Source organism: Cryptotermes secundus, unplaced genomic scaffold, assembly GCF_002891405.2.
Source record: "Cryptotermes secundus unplaced genomic scaffold, Csec_1.0 scaffold1005, whole genome shotgun sequence".
In the NCBI taxonomy this organism is placed as follows: domain Eukaryota; kingdom Metazoa; phylum Arthropoda; class Insecta; order Blattodea; family Kalotermitidae; genus Cryptotermes; species Cryptotermes secundus.
Window position 1 is genome coordinate 57,856 of NW_019737399.1, and position 21,165 is coordinate 79,020.

General features: G+C 39.2%; 2 protein-coding genes across 8 annotated transcripts in view; one reads left to right on the forward strand and one right to left on the reverse strand.

The window, feature by feature from the left end:
* LOC111870386 (ATP-dependent translocase ABCB1) overlaps nt 1-18,820 on the reverse strand; it is a 59,348-nt gene extending 40,528 nt beyond the window's left edge. The window contains exons 1-8 of one of the 7 annotated variants that reach the window (XM_023862635.2): nt 18,693-18,820; nt 9,539-9,684; nt 9,285-9,413; nt 9,031-9,159; nt 7,536-7,605; nt 3,859-4,140; nt 1,812-1,912; nt 463-634 (exon numbers count right to left, since the gene is read on the reverse strand). In XM_023862635.2, the coding sequence (XP_023718403.1) occupies nt 463-634; nt 1,812-1,912; nt 3,859-4,140; nt 7,536-7,605; nt 9,031-9,159; nt 9,285-9,413; nt 9,539-9,645 (990 nt within the window). In that variant the 5' untranslated portion in view covers nt 9,646-9,684; nt 18,693-18,820. Of the gene's footprint in view, nt 1-462; nt 635-1,811; nt 1,913-3,858; nt 4,141-7,535; nt 7,606-9,030; nt 9,160-9,284; nt 9,461-9,538; nt 10,053-14,602; nt 14,710-18,692 lie in introns of those variants that run through there. The other 6 variants (XM_033753824.1, XM_033753820.1, XM_033753821.1 and 3 more) reach the window with 6 other exon arrangements.
* The window catches only part of LOC111870388 (probable chitinase 2), a 44,380-nt gene continuing 41,288 nt past the window's right edge, over nt 18,074-21,165 (forward strand). The window contains exon 1 of the mRNA XM_023862637.2: nt 18,074-18,226. Within this exon, the coding sequence (XP_023718405.1) occupies nt 18,094-18,226 (133 nt within the window). The 5' untranslated portion in view covers nt 18,074-18,093. The remainder of the gene's footprint in view (nt 18,227-21,165) is intronic.

A 21,165-nucleotide genomic window follows, 5' to 3' on the forward strand; every position in this document is an offset into this window, starting at 1 on the left:
CACGTGACAAAATTTTAGAGCCTATCATCATCATCATCAACAACTTAAAAAAGAGTAAGACAGAAGATGAAAGTAATGACCACAATAATGTGCTATTAGCTGCTCCTCGAAATTAAAAAGCCAAACCATTAAAATGGTACAGTCATTTCATTATACATTATGATATATATGTTTTAGTTATTTTAATATGAAGACGGCAAGGCATGCAGTGAACTAGTTTATCGTAAATCGAATGAGCACCTGAAGATGGCACTTTTGTGCCGAAACATGTAGTGCGAGAGAGAGGAGTGAGATAGATGAGTGTACGCACTGGAAGACGGTTGAAATAAATCATTGATTATGTTTACTCAAACTGTGATTATTTAAGAAGAAATACATAGATGAAACTTAGCAGAAATCCCCTACTAAAAATTTGCTATGACTTGGCCTGAACATTAACTCCTGAATGGTGGGGATACTTACCACAGTGACTGCTATAACAACTGCCATTGTGATGAGAAGTGAAGATAGGGAAACTGGAGCCAGATGCCAGCCCACTGTGAGAGCCAGTACGAAGCAACCAAGACACGTTGCCATAATATGTGTGAACTGAATCACTTTCTCTCCAATTCCATCCTCCAGCTTCATTATATCTCTGGTGCACATAAAAAAAGAGTGTATCAGAAATGCAGCACAATTTTTCATACACATTTCTTCATCAGTTATTAGGTTAGAGAACTAGGTTGTAGACTGCAGATAAAGGGTAAAAGGTAGGCCATACTGGCCCTTACACAGAGACTGTCCATCTACTGTGCATCCTCCTTCTGAGTTAACCTCTAGTAGTCCTGCACTTCAGATGAGGAGTTACTCAGTTAATAAACTAACAAGGCAACTCTCGCAACCTCACCTGAAATTCTGCGTGGTAGCAGAATCTCTTAAGTAATGATTTTGAGCAAAAATTAAGTCAACAATATAAACTGTCAAGTGTCCAAAAAAAATTAAGAATGTAAGACAAAGGCAAGGTTTGTATGATATCAGACTAGTACTAAACAACAAAATATGAGTAAGGTGGATGCATTCAACATTACACATCAGTGGAAATTTTCACTGATATTATTATGGTTTTGCTCAACAATGCTGTTTACAACCAGTCAAACCAGCAGATACAATTCAGAAAATCTTTAAAATTCCCCTGAAAAGAAAGGCCATATTCAGACACCAAACAAAGAATTCTTTCATCAATGGAAAGCATTTTACTGAGCTTCTTCTATAAGATCAACCGCAACTAAACAATTACATTTGAAGTATTTAAATGATACAGCATTTTTAAGTTTCAGTTACACCTTCATTTTCATTTTTCATCGTCTCAGTTTCACAACCTTATCAGATACTTGAAGTAGGCTACAAAACATGCCATCAAGCGAATACAAGCTTTTGAAACACCAGCACAGTGTTTGTGAACTGCAAGAAAGTCAAATTAAATCACTTATTCAGTGGTGTGCATATGAAACCTATGGTTCAAGTATGTTCTCAATACTTCATACTTCAGGGACACTTGTATTGAATAACTTTAATTCAAAACATAATTTTTTACTAAAAATATTTAAAAACATGTACTAGACATACGCAGAAAAATATTTAAGTACTCGTGTAAAATGTCCGTTATTTCTGATTTAAAAAAAATATTCACGAAAATCCATTCAATAGTGATAAGAGTACTTCAATACATACAGACAGAAGGGCAGATGGACACATGGATGAGGCAGGATGAGTTTAAAAGGTGCTTGCAAGGCTGTCAATGTGCCTATAAATTACCATATAATTAAACTTACTCTGATATACTGCTCACAAAATCTCCAGTGTGATGTACATCATGCCAGCCAATATCTTGTGACAATATGGACTTGAAATATAAATTTCGAATTTGAAGAATCTGAACAGAAAGCAAAACATCACAAACTTGTAGACATATAGTAAGAAGAAAAAAAGATCTGCAGACCAGTCTGCTGTGTGTACTTGTACAATTGTAGCAAACTATTAATATCTTAATCGGTTATAAAGGCTATGATGACGGTATGTACATATTTATTTTCAGAATAGAAAACAATGGACATCTAGAAACCCGGCAGTACTTAGCAACAGTAAATTATCCACAGAGAGAGAGAGAGAATGTAAGTGGGCTCATACATTTGATAACTGAATGTGCTGAATGTACTACATGACTGATCACATTACCAACTTTCTAGACTGAACTACAACACAAAGAAAAAAGTGAACTAGATTGTTCATAAAAAAAAAACTTGATTCCTTACTGCTGTACAGATACATGCTAAAAGCGCACCTAAATGTGCATAAACAGACAAATACTAAAGAATACTATCACAGTGTAGTAAAAGCTTGTTGATGTTTTGGAGGAATACAGTGCTTCCATCTTCATGGTTGAGGAGTAAGCTGAGCAAGCAGGCTTAATTTTCAACCCTGAAGCTTGAGGCAGTACATTCCTATGAAACAGTAAATTTCTACTAGACTACATACCATCACATCCCAGAATATGTCCTTCACAGTTCCCTCTGTGTGAGTCTCAGATCTCACAGACCAATACCAAATACTGGGTTTATTGTATTACACAAGTATATTGCCTTGCTTTGAAATATTTAGGAATAAATTCATATGAACTGTGTCAAATTCACGAACATAAGGCAAATTCTTAAGTAGTTAGGGTATTAATCCACATATGAAAAATAAAAAATTACAACCCTTATCTCTTGTAACCTGGAATATTATGAAATGCTTTCTAAGGCAAAAATATTTGTACCTTCAAAATTACTGAGAGAAACCCTTTGAAACTGCAATAAACACTGATGAGGTCAAGGTCTAGAAAAATTTACACAGAATTCTGTCTTCTTAGGGTTGTGGTAGCATAGTTGGTTACTTACAAACTGGAAGGTCATGGGTTCAAGTCCCAATGAGGCGGACTTTACGATTGACCTAATCCTTCCTGTCGTGCCATGGCCCTGGGGTTGACTCCATCTCTAACAGAAATTAGTACCAGGAATCTTCATGGGGAGTAAAGGTGTGTAAGTCTGGCAACCTTACTGCCATCTGTGAGGGGACTGTGTAGAGAGAATGTGGGAGCCTTTATGCCTCACAACCCTATGGGCCTTCACGGATTGTTACAGGGATAGCTTTACCTTTACCTTCTATCTTGGACAGAATACCATGTAGTTTGTAGAAGTTCACCGACATTTTGGAGGTGATGTTCCTACAAAACGTTGACTGACTTTCGAAGGACTAAACAGTGTTATATCCCAGAAGACAGAACCCTTCATATTAATCACTTAAGAGCCTAAAATCCTATAAATACAGTTTTCTATGTGTTATTATAAAAAATATGGGGTACGTGGTAGCGTACTGGTTAAGGTACTATGCTACAAGCTGGAAGGTCGCGGGTTCAAGTCCCAATGAGGTCACTGGATATTTTTAAGTTGACCTAATCCTTCTGGCCACACTAGGCCCTGGGGTTTACTCAGCCTCTAACAGAAATGAGTACCAGGAATTAATTAAATAATTTTCCTGGGGAGTGAAGCGCGGCCGGCGTGTAAGGCTGACAACCTTACCGCCATCTTTGAGTCGATTGTCAAGGTAATGTGGGGACCCTTAACGTCTCACAACCCTATGGGCCTTCACGGCCTGTTACAGGGATAGCTTTACTTTTTTTTTACTTATTATAAAAAATATTGCTACATATTTTGCACACATCATACATGTTCTGTGGGAAATACTAAAGCTATACATTGTTCAGTGAAGCTCTTTTATGTCTCTGAACTGAAGAATGTGCACAAAAATATGCATTTACATGTCAAACAATCAAGATCTTACCTGTTTATGGGCTAAATGATTACACATCCAGACTGAGAAGGATGTAAACACCAGCGATACAAATCCAAGTGCGGCACTCAGAACCGTGAATTGCAGAACAGCATCCAAGAATGCATATTTATCAAGATCTGACCCAGTTTGAGTGGCCATACTATATGCCATCATTTTTCCACTAAGTTCACCAAACAACCATACATGCAATGTTGCTATTCCTCCAGTAGTTAAAGCCCCAAGACTGCAAACAAAAAGCAGAAGTCTCTCCCACCATGTTGAGAATCGAAACTGAAAAGAAACAAATGAATAGTACACAATAATACGTTTTAGTTTTGAGTGTGTGCGCTTGCATGTGAGACAGAGGGAGAGAGAGAGAGAGAGAGAGAGAGACATGATGTTACTCAACCAGCTTCATGGAAAAAAGTCCTTCTACAAAAACTTATAATCAGTCAGGTTGTCAAGAAGTTTATGGAAGTTACGGAACCTAAAGGTTCCTTATCATGATCACAAGAGTCTACGTATGTGTGTATGTGTGCAAGGGGTGGGCTATAAAATCCGGCCCTTGCACTGCGACCTTCAATGATCTATTGTGCTTTCCTTTTGGATTAATCCTTTATTAATCCTACACTTTAAATGAAATGTAGGACTTTATTTATGGGGGTGTCATAAAAGTCACTTGATTTCACAAAGAACTGACACAAGTGACAAAATCTTAAATAAGCTGTGGCCTCACAGTCACACAGGATATGTGTGGCTGATTCATCTGCTTGTAGGCACCTTTCACAGGTTGGGTCATCTATCAGTCCCAATTTGAAAAGGTGTCCTTTTACGTGGCAGTGTCCAGTAAGTAATCCTATCACCCATCTTAACTGATCTTTGTTTAATTTCAACAGATCCTTTGTTCTTCTGACAGAGGGTCCTGATACAAATCCTTTTGCCTGTTTGAGTGCAATTGTGGATTCCCAGTATCACAAGAGTCTACATCTGGAACCTATTGTGAGCCAAGTAAATAAACAATCTTACACCACAATTCTTTAACAGCCATTTTAATATTAGCTTCCCAACTAAGTTCATGTCTCTGAAGTGGCCTCTTCTCTACAGGTTTTTGAAATAAAATGTTGTATGCATTTCTCATCTCCATGTTCTGGAAGAAAGATGACAGTTTCTGAAATGCAAAGGTAGTAACACAGTAGCATGTGAACTTATATTACATATGACTGGTGTTTAGTCACCTATAAATAAGACAACTGTAAGCTTATTTTAGGAATTTTTTTCAGATAAAAAATGTTTTGGTTCCAGAGTCTCTCACGTAGCTGAGGCTCCTTGATATGAGTGATTTAGTTTTGAAGTTTATAGAACTTATACATGATTAATGTTAGGCATGTGCAAGAATCACTCAGAATTACTGGGCTTTTGGACTCTGTCCATTCTCCAATATTCCAAAAAGCTAGAAAAAATGAAAGGAGATTTAATTCAGAGTCTTCATAATAGAGCTTCTGCCATATACCGAGAACGACAAGATCTGGTTAATGAACTTAGTAGCCTGAGATGTGATCTTCAGTTCAAAGTTATCCTCAAGTTTCATTAATTCCAAGGGTAGCATAGCAGTTGTCCAGAATAAGGGGGAAAAGTCTCTGGGATATGTGTATTTCCCATTTGTGAAGGGTGTTTCAGAAAAGTTCAAATGTATAGGGAATCAATACGACATTATTGCTTTCTTCAAAATTAAACATACCCTTAGTTCACTCATGAAAATCAGGTCAGAAAGAGAACTAAAACAGACAACCTGGTACATCTATAGCATTTCCTGTGAATATGGCACAAGCTACATTGGTGAAACAGGCATACCTCTAGTCGCGAAACTTCATGAGCATAGGCACAATCTCAAAGAGGGTCTTACAGAAAAATCAAAATTACCCCAGTATGCCCATGAAGAGGTCATAGGGTAGACTGGGATAAAGCTTGGATTTTGGAAATTGAGAATAACAGTAAAAAGTAAGTAAAAACGTAAATATATCACTGTAACATGCCATGGAGGCCCATAGGGTTGTGAGATGTTGAGGCTCTCACATTTTCTAGATAATCGGCTCATAGATGGCACCAAGGCTGTCAGCCCTATGCGCCAGCCACCCATTACCCCCAAGAATATTCCTGGTACTCATTTCTGTTAGAGGCTGAGTCGACCCCAGGGCCATAGTGTGGTTGGAAGGATTAGGTCAATTGAAAAAAATCCAATGACCTCATTGGGACTTGAACCCGCGACCTTCCAGCTTGTAGCGTAGTGCCTCAACCAACTTAGAACATACAAGGAATCTCCCTACGTGGCATGCTTAACCAGTCTGATCAGCCAGCACAGTTCGGACATTTCTCCCATCTGGATCCCCCTTATCAGCAATGAGGTTGGCAATACACAGGGAAGATCTGACAGATTCTTCACGGGCTTCTATAACGTTGTAGTCCTGAATGTTCAGTTTTTACTCCACATATGATGCTAGCAGTAGGACTGTGGATGCTTTATCACATTTATGTTGTACATTTTTCCTGTTATCTCCCTCTGACAAAGTCTGGCCTTGGGTATTTATGAGTATATAGCTGTAGCTATACTGAAATAGGATGTCTGCTGATTGAGGTTATCTCTTTCTAAGGGACACAATAGAGTAAATGTCTCCCTCCCTCACCTGAGGATGGAAACATCCAGTTTCTGAAACACTGTGTTCTAGTTTTTGTCACATTTTTATTTTCATCTCCCTTTGACAAAGCCTGGTCTCAGGTACACCATCAGAATCTTGTACATTCTACATGTGCAAGAATTACTTTCTTAGTCTTAGGTGAGAATTTTGAAAAATTTAGAGACCCGAGACAAGAATGAGATTTTTCTTTATTGGATCAATTTATTTTCACAGAAATCACAATTTATAACACTAGTCACGTTTACCCAGTGCACCGAAGTGTACCACATATCTCTTTTTTGATATCAGATCTTCCTTCAATGAAAAATTTTCATAAATTTATTTATAAAAATGCAGTTGTAGGTCCATTTCATTTTTCATTATTGACAGAAAGAGAGAAAGGGATTTTATTGGAAAGTTGATTCATTCTAGTGCTGCGAATCATGATTCTGAGGCACCAGATAATTTGTGTGCTACTGTGCAAAGCAAAAGCAGTTACCTGAAAATTCTCAAAGTTCAAGACTGAAAGATCAGTGTTCAAATCGAAACTGACATTTTTTCACTCACTTTGATTTTGAAAATTCAAGATACACATGACCAATTAATATCAACTGAATCAGATTATCAGTTGGTGTCACGCTTTCTCACCAGAAAAAGAAAAAAAAAATTATAATAGAATTATATTAGATCACAAAACAACCTGAAAGAACATGCTGAAAGGGTGATTTCTGAACAGAAACAAAAATGATGGTCTCTCAAAGAACAAAAGAGAATGATCTCAGAATGACCAAAAGAAGCTGCTAAAGACATTTTGGAGGATATATAAAAGACAGAAAGAAGAGGACCGATTACAGAGGTTCGGTCGGTTTGTTCGCTGAGGAGTAAATATGGTGTTTGAACTGCTCAACTACTGTTTGTATATTAGTGATGTTGTACAGACAGTGTTTCATGTACATGTAGCAATGTAGCTATATAATGCTTCCAAATGTAAATAATTAGCAAAACAACCCCTACCAGTTTAAAAAATGATATTGGTTCAATGTCATCTTTTTTCTTTTCTTTGGTTCCTTGTTCAGAAAATTTCCTGAAAGGAAACAAATTAAATAATTAGGTAAATTCTATCGAAAATAATCAATCAATATGGTAAAATAGAAGTGCAATATAAAAGTGAAGCACCAGCATTCTATTTCCAAAATATAATTTCATTTTATTTTATTTCAAATTAAATGTATTATGGTAAAACTACAACATGCATTCTTGCCAGTAGCCATTTGAAGGATGTGGAAGATGTGGCCTACATCAAAGTTCTTTCCATGCATTTAAGTCACTTGGCAAATTCATTAGAACCTCATGAATACATACTAACTAACTAACTAACTAACTAACTAACTGTCTCTGGAAATGCACTTTGCCTGCTGCTATGTAATTAAGAAAACTGGAACAATTCTGTTTTAAATGCTCTTTGTTTTCATAAAGTTGTACTTTAGCATATTATTACACTAATATCACCTTTTGCAGGGGCACACGGTAGTGTAGTTGGTTGAGGCACTATGCTACAAGCTGGAAGGTCACAAGTTCGAGTCCAGATCAGATCACTGGTTTTTTTCGATTTACCTAATCCTTCCAGCAGCACTATGGCCATTGGGTCAACTCAGCCTCTAACAGAAATGAGTACCAGGAATTTTCCTGGGGGGGGGTTTGAAGGGTGGCAGGCGCATAAGGCTGATAACCTTACTGGCATCTGTGAGCTGATTGTATACATAATGTGGGACCCTCGATATCTCACAACCCTATGGGCCTTCACGGCCTGTTATAGGGATAGCTTTACCTTTTATACCTCACCTTTCACATGTTTCACCACCGCATTAAATGCATCGTTTATTTTTGTCTTATAATAAGATTATGCAAAACAAAAAATAATTTGCTGTAGTGTTATCTTATTGTAAGTCACATATCAATACAATGTTATTTTTAACTAACATTTTTAAATGTTCATAAAATTCTGGTAAATGCTAATTTCAGCTGCGCTACATTGGTCAAGCATGGGTGTTTTGTCTGTTGCAGCTGTGTATAGGCATTGCTCCTTGTTGAGTAGGTCAGTTCTGTACATGCAGAAATAATCTCTTTCACATGCAACATGTTGAGATGACAGTGCAACCATTTTAGCGAAAGTGCCTACATTTGATGATGGCTGTATAAGGCCAAAAAAATACACCTATTGTAATAAGACGTATGCAAGGCAAAAGTGAATGATGCATTAAGATGGCAGTGACACATACACAGTAAAGGTTCTTTGTTTTGCTCAAATGAAAATTTTACTTTAAGAATGTTATGCTACTTTCACAGTATGTCTTTGCCTCTAATTTGTATCTGAATTTGTGGTGCTGTGAGTCACATTATAACAGGATTTTAAGATATGTTAAATGAATAACTGGAAAATTATGACATAATTTTAAATTCCCAATATTGATGACCATTAAGAGACACTGCTTCATTTAAATATACTCACACTTCTAATGGATCCATTTTATGTAAGCTCAGGTCATCTTCACCCAGAGATTCAATTCTTATTGCTGATGTGTTGTTACCATCTTCCACTCTTCCTTCCTGCCTCTGATTTGTATCTGAATTTGTGGTGCTGTGAGTCACATGATAACAGGATTTTAGGATATGTTAAATGAATAACTGGAAAATTATGACATAATTTTAAATTCCCAATATTGATGACCATTAAGAGACACTGCTTCATTTAAATATACTCACACTTCTAATGGATCCATTTTATGTAAACTCAGGTCATCTTCACCCAGAGATTCAATTCTTATTGCTGATGTGTTGCTACCATCTTCCACTCTTCCTTCCTGCCTCTGATTTGTATCTGAATTTGTGGTGCTGTGAGTCACATGATAACAGGATTTTAGGATATGTTAAATGAATAACTGGAAAATTATGACATAATTTTAAATTCCCAATATTGATGACCATTAAGAGACACTGCTTCATTTAAATATACTCACACTTCTAATGGATCCATTTTATGTAAACTCAGGTCATCTTCACCCAGAGATTCAATTCTTATTGCTGATGTGTTGCTACCATCTTCCACTCTTCCTTCCTGCTTCATCCTCCTCTGTCAATGAATGCTTTGATCAATGACATACAGCTGTGAATGAGGAACATACTCGTACATGTGACTGACACTGTAATGAAATTATTATATCAAATGTTATGTTGATGTCGAGGGAAATGGGAGACCTGCTTTGTATTTGGGAGGTCTTGCTTTTGAACATTTATCTGCAGATCAGCTATTCTGACATAGGTTTTTACGCTATCCCTCAGGCCCTCCAGCCAAATGGCAGAACAGTACCTTAAAACAGGATGCTTCCTACCTCATCATTTCTAATTTGTCATTCATAGTAATCATAAAATTGTATTCTTTATAATCTATGCAACTGAAAATGTGTAAGTTAATATTCCACTTGCAAATCTATCAAGTTATCAGGCTGTATAAAATTATGAGTGGAGCAGATGCCAATAACTGCTCAGGATATAGAACCACAACAATGATGACAACCGGTCTTCATAGCTATATTCTATGAATCTCAGCATGAACCTTCATTCTGTATTTAAGCGTCCTGTTGCAAGCCATATTAAAACATCTATGTATAACTCAGTCCATCAATAATACAACAAATTGTTCCACTAATGTAGGCACTACTGAAGACAACACCACACGCTACTAGAGAGAACAACGCACAAGCAAGGGGCATACTGCAGATGTATCAGAACAATGGGCTAATGAACATAAAAAACAGGCTGCTGCAATAAAACACATGGAGATAAACATATAGTTCTTAACAAGTGGACGACAACCCTTGTGAGGTGGAACAGAATTTGACAAAAAGTAACGAAAATTTTAATGGATCTTATTTTATTTTATTATTTGGACTACAGCATGTGATTTTAGCGCATATTAATGCAGTGTAGCACTTTTAATATATTGAGACACCTGAAGATGGCCATCTAGGGCTGAAACATTATTGAAGTGTAAGTGGAAGAAAAAGGTATAATTTGTTGCATTATTGACAGACTGTGTAATACATGGACGTTTTAATGAACCTTCGTGTTAATATAAGCCATTTTTCCCATCAAGTAGGAACGGTTCACTGTCTAGAGATTAGAGCTAGAAGAGTCACCACAGTTATCAGGAAGAAGGTTTAGAGTTGTGCTCCAGTCTATAGTATACAGAACTTCCTAATGCATTCTTTGTGAATTAGTATCCTCCATTAGTCCGTTTATTCTGGATCACTGATGGAGCTAGTTAACACCAGAGATATTACATTGCATGTAGCAGTAAATTCTTCAGTGCTAACAGAGTTAATCAACTGCGATATTACAATGCACATTATTTTCCTCGTTACATATTCACCATACTCAAATGAATGTTTGAAATAAAAGTTATAAATATGTCTCTCTGTTGTGACTATGAAGATAACTGCTTTCTGGAAAGTGCCACAGTATAGTCTGTTAGATGTTTACTGGTGTTTGGGAGGAATGTGCTGCCCCATGAGGGATGTTCTGAAGATGAGGTGACACATTTTCTTCAAAACATCTGTAAGCATCTACCAGACTAATGACATCACATAATCTTCAAAAGTTATAAATCTTGTAGCGATACATAGCTTATACAAAATATCGACACAAGGAGCCATATCTAAGAAGTTTCAAAAAACATGATTTGAACATCAGGAGTTACAGTCAACCAATAATAGGGAAAAATAAAATGAAACTAAAACGTTTAGTGCAGACCTTCAATATAAAACTCCATTAAAAATGTATGAAATAGTGTGGAAGGCGAAACGTGCAGCTGGATGAACGGACAACCCTCACTATTATGTGTTTAAGTATAGTGGTATAAACATACAGGAATGCAAGATTTGACACTTTTGTGATCCAAAAATTAAATGAAGATAAGTTTCGCTTGTTATCAAAGGTGTGTATGTTGGAATATGCCAATGAAGTACGTTTGCTTGTTCTGTACCAAGAATGTACCCAAAATTTCCACAACACCTTCTTCTCTGACAGATGTCAGCTCTTCCAATGAAAGCGCATTTTTTAATTTATGCTGATGTTACTAAAACCTTTACTGAACAAGAATAAATCTCCCAGCACTTTGTGGTTGGCAGCTAGATTTTAGCTCAGGGAACATATTATTCTTACAGAAAATATACAGAGATCAGTGAGATCATCTTCATATGTACACATGTACAACATAGCGATATGTGACCAGAACATGTGAATAAATCAGAATTACTCTCAGACAGAGCACATGCATTCCATAGATCTTGGTTACTTTGGACACAGAACATCCAGTTTATTTTGTAACTTAAAAATAAAAAGTGATTGGGGAACCTTGGTTCCCAGGTTTAATGTTGAAAAAGTAATTAAATCGGGATTTGTACTGGAATAAATCTATTTTCTACATTATAATGACAGCTTTATTGAAACATTTCTGGAGTTTTGCGTTTTCTGTAATTACGCATATATTCGATGCATAAGTTTTTGTGTGTTTCTCTATATGCACGCTCTTGTTCAGCATTTAACTTTGTTCATTTGGGTACGTTATTGCAGTTATGTTCCACCTGATTCCTTTTCCTGTACACTCTCACACATGCAGCATGACTGTTACCAGCGGACATCTTAAGTGAGTGACGTTATACACTGCCAGCTTGCCTATAGCATTGCGTCATATACTAAACAGTACAACTGAATTAGCCATATACCTCGCATTTATTACCAAAGTCAAAGTCACATTGTGACTGACAGTCGGTCAGTCAGTCAGTCAGTCAGTCAGTCAGTAAGTCTTAGTACTGAGCCCCATTTGGGACTCATGACCAGATATTTATTGTAGTTTGACAGTTACGGTCTTGCCTTTGTGGGGCACCCTCTCTGACGACAGGATGGGTCTGTCTTTTGTAAGAGCAGTCTTTCTCGGGTCCGAGTCCCTTAGAACTCACTACCATATTTTACTGTCTCAGATTTGAGACTCATCTTTTCGTCGCCTTCTCATTGACTTTTCGCATTTATTACCAAAGTCAAAGTCACATTGCGACTGATGGCCACTCATATTTATAAGGTTCCAGCACTAAGGGCAGAGAAAACACCGTTTCCATGGTTTTCCCGTTTCCTCTATTGTTCCGTGTTGATTCATTGACGTGGTAAGGTGTTAAGTTGCCGTTGCCTAGAAATGCATCAATAATTACAAATTGTTACAGACTTCGTTACTTACGTTAAAAATTCTGTTGAATGAACGCATGTACTATAACAGGTTGGCCTTCTAAAAAAAATTCTGTTATTCTGTTATTGTCTCATTCCATTTGTATCCTCAGTCTTCAGCCACCTGCTCACGCTGGATCCTCGCTCGCGGATTTTTCTACCCTGAAGATGGAGGCGATACGTTCCTCCGAAACGTCGGTTCACACAAGATCTACACGGCGCCATATCCCAAAAGAAGGCAGTCTTCAGTTTAATGTTGTCCACCCAGCTACGTCTTGGTCTTCCTTGTGGTCTCTTTCCTTCTGGCTTTCCCACCAATATCCTATATTCATTCCTCTTCCACCCATGCCTGCTACATGACATGCCGATCTCATCCTCGACTTTATCATTTTAATTATACTTGGTGAAGAGTACAAGTTAAGCAGCTCCTCATTATGCACTTTTCACCAACCTCCCGTCACTTCGTCTCTCTTCGGTCCAAATATTCTCCTCAACACTCTGTTCTCAAACACCCTCAGTCTATGTTCCTCCCTTAATATCCGACACCAAGTTTCACACCCATACGTACAAATGTAATAAATACATAAATTGCAATTAGGAATCTCGATCTTTTTAACGTTGAAAACGATAATTTACGAGGGTACAGTAAGTGATAGCAGGTCACGGTAGCCGAGCGGTCTAAGGCATGTACTGTCTTCGTTCCCTTGGAAACCGAGATCGTGGGTTCGAATCCCACTCAGGGCATGGATGTTTAGTTTGTGTGTGTGCTTTTTTCTGTGTCTGTATATAGGTAGAGGCCTTGCGACGAGCTGATCACCCGCCCAAGGAGTCCTACCGAATGTGTAAGATCGAGAAAAACCGAAGTGAACGGAGAAGTTCATGGAGGTAGGCCTAGGCCCACTGGGGCTGTAGTGCCAAGGAAAAAATGAAGTAAGTGACAATGTCCCCTGGTAATAGTCGTGCTGCGTATGTGACAGTGTATAGGAAGAGGAAGCAGTCAGAAGCAGATAATTGTAATAATGTACCCAAATAAACAAAGTTAAATGCCGAACTACAGCGTGAATATAGAGAAACACAGGCAACGGCAATTTAACACCTTATCGCGTCAATGAATCAATGTAATTGTAAAGGCGCGNCTGGCGAGCACGAGCAAGAGTAATGTGGACGCGCCTTAATGTACAAAGTAGATTTATTCCAGTACAAATCCCAATTTCATTACGTCTTCAACGTTAAACCTGGGAACCAAGGTTCCCCAGTCATTTTTTTCTTTCTGTTAAGTGTGTTTGTGAAGTGCGCACGAATATACGAGTACCTGATACCATTAACTTCCATCCAGCTTCAACAACAGGTATTATACATTGTTTTACGTGTAATTTAGGCCTACAGCACGTAGGAAAGCTATCAGGTCTCACTACTCAGTGAACGCTAGTCCATGATGAATCTTTAATCTCTTTTAGAGTTTCTTAATCACACATTCGGTACGACTCCTTGGGCGGGGATCAGTCCGTCGCAAGGTCGCTACCTATACTGGACAACGCAATGCCTCGAGTGGGACTCGAAACCACGATACAGTGTTTGAGCGCCCGAAGACAGCTCATGCCTTAGACCGTACGGCCACTGTGATCGGCTAGGTCTTACTATGAAGGTAAATATATGAATTAAGACCTTAAAAGTCCGATATGAGAATGGCATATCATACTTTGGCGTGTTGGTGACTAGACATGGAGGTTTGAATTGAATATAAACTTTACTGAATGATTATGCGTAAGTACAAAGAGTTATAGCACTTTCACTAACATACATACCTTACAAACTAAAAGGCACTCCAGATTTCCCCAGTCTGCTGTCTTCTTTGATCGTTGCTTAGTAGTGCTTCTAACAATGGAAATTCCTCTGCTTACGTGCTCAGCTGTGGTCCTTGTTATGAATACGACTTCGGCAAAATCCATATAGAAACACTGTTTCCAACATTTCATTTATTGTTGAGTGAGTATCCGCTGCAGCGGGAATGTGATTAACAAGTCGTAGCCTAGCAACAGATGTCTTCTCTCAATAATTCCGGCTTTCNTCATATAGAAACACTGTTTCCAACATTTCATTTATTGTTGACAGGTCGTAGCCTAGCAACAGATGTCTTCTCTCAATAATTCCGGCTTTCGGGTATCACGTAGAAATACTTTTAAATGTGCTTTATGGTTTATACACATTTCACTTTCCAGTCACTTGACGGGATAAAAAACGGCAACATAACCGACAGTTCCTAATTATTCAGAAATAAATTCAAGTATATATGAACTATCCATAGTGCATATTTTAATACGTACAGCCGCTGCTATGCAATAGGCGACTATACAGTGATCGTTTCTGAGCAACGGCTCGGTAAAAACGCTCCAGCGGAAACGAATACGCATGTAACAGTAGACTTTCTGTGGAAACGGGGTGTTTTCCATGTGGTCCGTGCTGAGATGTTATGAGCAGGACAGTTTGAAGCAACCCAGTGCTGCAGAAGGCAGGCAGATGTCATCCTAAATCATGAAAATCCAAATGTACGGGCAATTGGATAAGGAGAAGCCAGACATACGAAATTCAAGAGGCTTAAACTTGGCGGCGGTCAAGCCTACGACCGTTCAAGTGTCTAACTGCCGTTTCGGAGTGTTAAATAAACTGATGCATAGGCTGCACATTGCTGCACTGATAGATTCCCTCTACATATTAGAATTTAATTCCAGTTTCTACTTGTGAAGAGTAAAAGAAGAACGTATATATCACATATTAACCCCTGTGAGAACAATGTGACCTCTGGTGGAATAAGGTGTAGAAAGTGAACATCAATTAAAAAAAAAGACCAACCCCTCCTTTTTATCATTAAAAAGGACCAAAGAAGAGAGAGAGAAAAAAAAACAAAGGTCTAGACACTAAACCAAAATATGGCATGGGTCCCAGCACGGACCGATGCCAGGAGTGACCGTGCCGGCTGATTGCCGGCAGTAAGCTTCTGCTCTGCTCAACTCAGTGCCTCAATGCATCACAGAGAGCTTGAATACCACGATGACGGGGGGACTATTTTCTTAACAGCTACGATCACATTCACCAAATTATCAAATTTTTATTGTTTTTCCCTTTCAAATTCATCATCTAATTATAATCCCCATCTTTTCTCATCACATCCTACAAAGTCTGACTCTAGAAATAACACAGAAACAGATGAAGCAGCAGTGAAATTCTTGCGGTAAATATCCAAATCAAAATTTGTGTAATTGCTCAAGCAATAAAGAAAACAAGTTTATCACTTTTCTCCACATCCTCACTCAATTTATAAATACGACTGTCTTCTTATACTTGTTTTGTTATATTCTCCCATTTCTCGCTTCTTTTGTTATACTTTTCGGTATCGGGAGGGAAATAGCGAAGTCTGAAACTCCACACTTTTAGGGGAATCACCGGCAGCCAAAAGTCTTACGTAACTGTTTACTTGGTAAACGTACATACGGGAATTGCTTTCCTTGTGTTATTATCCATCGTCTCAATCCTACGCCTAATTTTATTCTAAGTCAGTATGTCAAATCCTCGTACACTTCTGAAAAAAAGTAGTATATGCCGATCACTACACTGAGCTAAATTTGCATGACGTGCTCTAACCCGCATTCATGTTTCCCTTCTCCTGTGTGTAGTACCGTGTAAGAAGCAGCTCAAACTGACAAACCCACGGCCATGAACTTTAAAAAATAAAAATTAACGTTTGAAAGGGATGTCTAGTACTCGATACGGTGACCAATCTACTGCAGTGCAAATTAAGATTGTCATGCGTGCCGAAGTTCCTCCACATTGCCGACAACACCGCGTAAACTAATTGTCATTACAACAGATTTCCATCAACATTCTGGCAATAACCAACAATAAAATCGCCAAATTTCTCACCTGAAGCTGATAAATGTTTGCTCCAAGAGTAAGTAAGTAAGTCGAAGCTTTTCCGAACTTAACTGGAACTTGAAGTGGCAAAGACAAAAAAAAAAAGAGATGGTATTCATAATGGAGCCGGTCACGGTAGCCGAGCGGTCTAAGGCATGTACTGTCTTCGCTCGCTTGGAAACCGGGATCGTGGGTTCGAATCCCACTCAGGGCATGGATGTTTGTGTGCGTTTTTCTGTGTTTGTCTACAGGTAGAGGCCTTGCGACGAGCTGATCACCCGCCCAAGGAGTCCTACCGAAGTGAACGGAGAAGCTCATGGAGGTAGGCCTAGGCCCACTGGGGCTCTTGTGCCAAGGAAAAATAAAAATTCATAACGGAAGAAGTGGATGTGACACATTAAATAAGAGATGGATTGGGTGATATAAAATGTCTGGGTCTCCGGGTTAAAACATGCTAAAATCTGTAAGAAATGGATTTCTAAAAAGAAATTGGATAGATGAAATGTTCGTGTCAATAATTATAAATTTTCGAGACAGCGACGACGACAAATTTGTCATTAGTTGTTCCTCTCGATTAAGAAGGAACTGTGTGTTTCATTAATCTGGTTTACACAAGTTTTAAGTTCACCTATTGCTGTAAAGGTAAAATTGTCCCTGTGCTTAACTAAGCACTAAGCATGAATACATGTTGGAGAGTGGTGGTATAGCTCCACCATTTTTGACCTCGACACTAAATGGAGGTGAATGGTCAGCTTCATGTTTCTTCCGCTTTATCCCCGGGGTAGCAGCCCATTGGATAGGAGGCTGGGTGGGCCCCAGAGCCGGTCTGAACGTTATAAAGGAGAAAAAAACTTGCTCCCACCGGGAATCGAACCCCGACCGTCCGTCGTTATTGCTATACAGGTTTTCCTCCCACAGACGTTAGGTGGTAGAGTGCTGGCAACGCGGCGGTAGCTTACCATGCGTCACGGGTTAGGAATCCATGCAGAGAGACGTGAGATTCGCAGTTCTCTTGGCGGTAACTATGAAGAGTATTCGGAAGTCTGGGTGAAGTTAACAGATATTTCGGAGTAACGTACTGCCTCCATCTTCAAAGACTATGAGTAGCAGACAGTAAGTTTGTAACACTTCGTCACCATATTACCTGGTGCTGGAATGACTTTTGTTTTATCTGATAAGAAAAGCGAAAAGTTTAAATATGTAAGAACATCCACACACAGCGATGTGTAAAGCCTATCCCAGTGGAGCGACGCCCTGCAGATACTGCTAGACGACACATTGTAAGAGCAGACATGCATTGTGACGTCAGAGATTGCCTGGGGTCACAAAGTAACGGGATTGGCGGATTATGCTCGTTCGTGGGCCGCTCTCGTTCCCGTTGTTGTGCATGGATCGGAGATGTTGTGGACTTCTTTGTGAAAGTCAGTGTTTCAATATGGAAGCTCGCAGAATGACAGTGTTTGTTTTGCTGTTGCTGGCTTTGATTTCCGTATTGGCGGATGTCGTCGCTTTTCGAGGCGGTAAGTTTTTTTCATAGCAACATCTGTCGATTCCAATGGCATCTGCCTTTACAGTCTTGACCGGTTCGTTGACAGCAAGATGTGATGGCCTGGATGTTTTGTTGGCAAATTATTATTTCTGCCGGTGTGTGCGCGTGGATATTTTGAAGTGACAGTTGTCACAGTTGTATTTGGGTAAGCCGTACTACGCCACGAAGGCGGTTAAGGGGAGTGGAGATAAGATCCACCCACCTAGAAAATACGTAAAGGTAAAAAAAATATATATAGTTGTCTCTGTGCTTAACTAATTAAGCAGGATGAGTGGATGTACAGATCCACGTATTCTTGACCTCAGAATTACTTGGAGGTGAGTGGTCAGCTTCACGCCTTGGTCACTTTAAGAGCACCCAATACCCATTGGATAGGAGGCTGGATGTACCCCAGAACCGGTCTGGACGACTTGGAATAGGAAAAAACTTGCCCCTACCTGGACTCCCGACACCTCGGCCGCCCATCGCTATCCCGGCTCCCGACCTGGGAACTAGACAAAGAATTCGCAGTGCTTCGTGCCCATGAAGATACGACTTCGATTCTCGGTCCGTAGACCGGAACAGAAAATCTGTTAGAAAATTAAGAAAGAAATTTTAGATTGCGTACATGGTCAACTTCACGGTCGGGCTACTTTTCCCTGAGGAAAGAACCACTAGGTATTCGTTGAATAGGTAATTGGGGTGTGGCGTGGCAAAAAGAAAGAGAACCTGAGTCGCCTGTATCCTGAATGTTTTGTTGTGGGGGATGGGAACAAATAATTGACACAAATGGAGTAAGATAGGGAGAACCTCGAGAAAACTAGTCGTAAGTTTACATACTATGGGGTTTTGTGCTTAGCCTCGGTGCCGACCTTGCGGCAGGGTTGGTTACAGATATTTCCTAACAGCAGATAAAATTGGGTATGTGGCGGGACGCCGATGCAGACAGTGTGTGATACAGGTGAGGAACGGAAGCACGCTTGGAAAGCATATGCATTTCCTGCATGATGCAGCCCGAGTTGTAATAAATAGTCAAATAAATATGGTTGTAAGATTTATAAATACGGGGGCATACTGAAGTCGAGTACTAACTCGATGGCAATTCGATAAATCGCCTTTAGACTTGATACTGAATCAGTTTGATTCAATTCACAACCTCGAAACCCATTTCCCTAAGGTTAATTTTAATATTGCGACATGTAAACGCATTGCAAGGCAACGGCTCGATAAACACCGCGTGATACACGCATGCAACAACAGGACAAATGTTTATAGCTCGTTGCTAGGCAACAATCAGCGCCTCAATGACCTCGCTGGGTAGGAATGACGTGACGTGTTTTCTGTAGGTCTGCGCCGAAAGTTTATAGGGGACAACAAAAGTCGTTTGCGGGCAGTCGTAAGCTGGAGGAGTGAGTAGCAGACGGATTTTAGTTGAATTCCGAGGTTCCAGTGTGACTGAACAAGAAATGGCAAGAACACTTCACAGTGATTTGAAGTGCTAGTTTCTGTGTCGAGATCCGTTGCTAGGATATGAGTAGTGGAAACTTAGAATCCTCGTGCAACGGTGAACTGATTGTGTAAATGAGCGATAGTGCTGTATTAAGCGTGATTAAGAGAACTTGTAACCAAGGTGATAATAAATCCAATCATTCGATTTAGAACCCGTTATTTTAATCAAGCGTAGCTAATGGCATTCGTAGTCAGCTGCCCATAAGAACACCCTTTTCAGACTTCCCGCTTACGACTTACTTTGCAACATGTTTCCTCAATAAAATTTTGTAAGAAGTTTTTGTTGCATCAGAACATGTACAGCCCTGTGTAATTGCATTTAACTGCCGTATAATAGGTACTGGATGAGCTATATATATTATGAAGTACACTGTTATGCAGTTTTCTGGATTCCCCACTTAATGCCTTAAGGGTAAAATAAAGAATGGGGAAATCCAACCTTTGGGTTAGTATTAAAAAATTGTGCTTCATTTATGCATGAGTCAATCCGCTGTTTTGGTATATGCAGTGTGTGATAAACTAAGAGGAGATATCAAGATGGAAGGACTATAAAAATGTTGGCCAATGCTTTTGATAGTACTCAGTCACTAGGTAGTTTGTTGCATCAGCAATTTTCCCGAAACCACAGACATGTATTAAACTGGTTCGGGGTACAAGCCAGTTGTGTGCTTCTTGTAAACACAATTTTGTAGATTCGGGTCCCATATAAGGCGGGGAATTCCTCGACTAACTGACGAACATTTGGGTCCTTGGAATGAGTTAACAGACATATCGTATCTCGTTTACGGACCCCCCCCCTCCATAACGTTTATTCGAGACATTTAATTTTCAGGCGCATGCTCCGCAAGACACCCCCAAATATGCGTTTAGGTCTACAAGCCATCTGTGGCGTAAAACGAATGACAGCGAATCAGAAACATGGCGATACTCATAAACCTAAGCACAGCATATGAAGCTTCGTGAAATTCTGCCAAACGAGTCATATAAGTACCCTCTGAAGTTCAAAGACGTCCTTTAGTAGAGTGACCCTTAACATGACTTAGAGTGAATGAAAATTGCACATCGTAATACTCGAAAGTATTACTGCACGGTGATCTCATAAGCCTAATTTCATTTCTTCAAAATAAGGTAAGTAGGCTAAAAATTGGGGAGGGCAAATATTACGTTTTCAAAACTTATGTTACACGTACATTTTACCCACACGAAATTTGTGTTTGTTTGGCAATGTTTGTATTACTGATAGTTAGAAATAGGGAAATACCGAAGTTCTGGGAAGAACTAATCGCCTCTTTTCCTTCATACGACACGGACCATTCTATTGTTGCGTATTAATTGCCACGATGTTTTCATAGAGCCGTTGCCTAGCAAAGATAACGGATACACATATAGACACACAGATTGATGGGATGGATTTATGTCGTC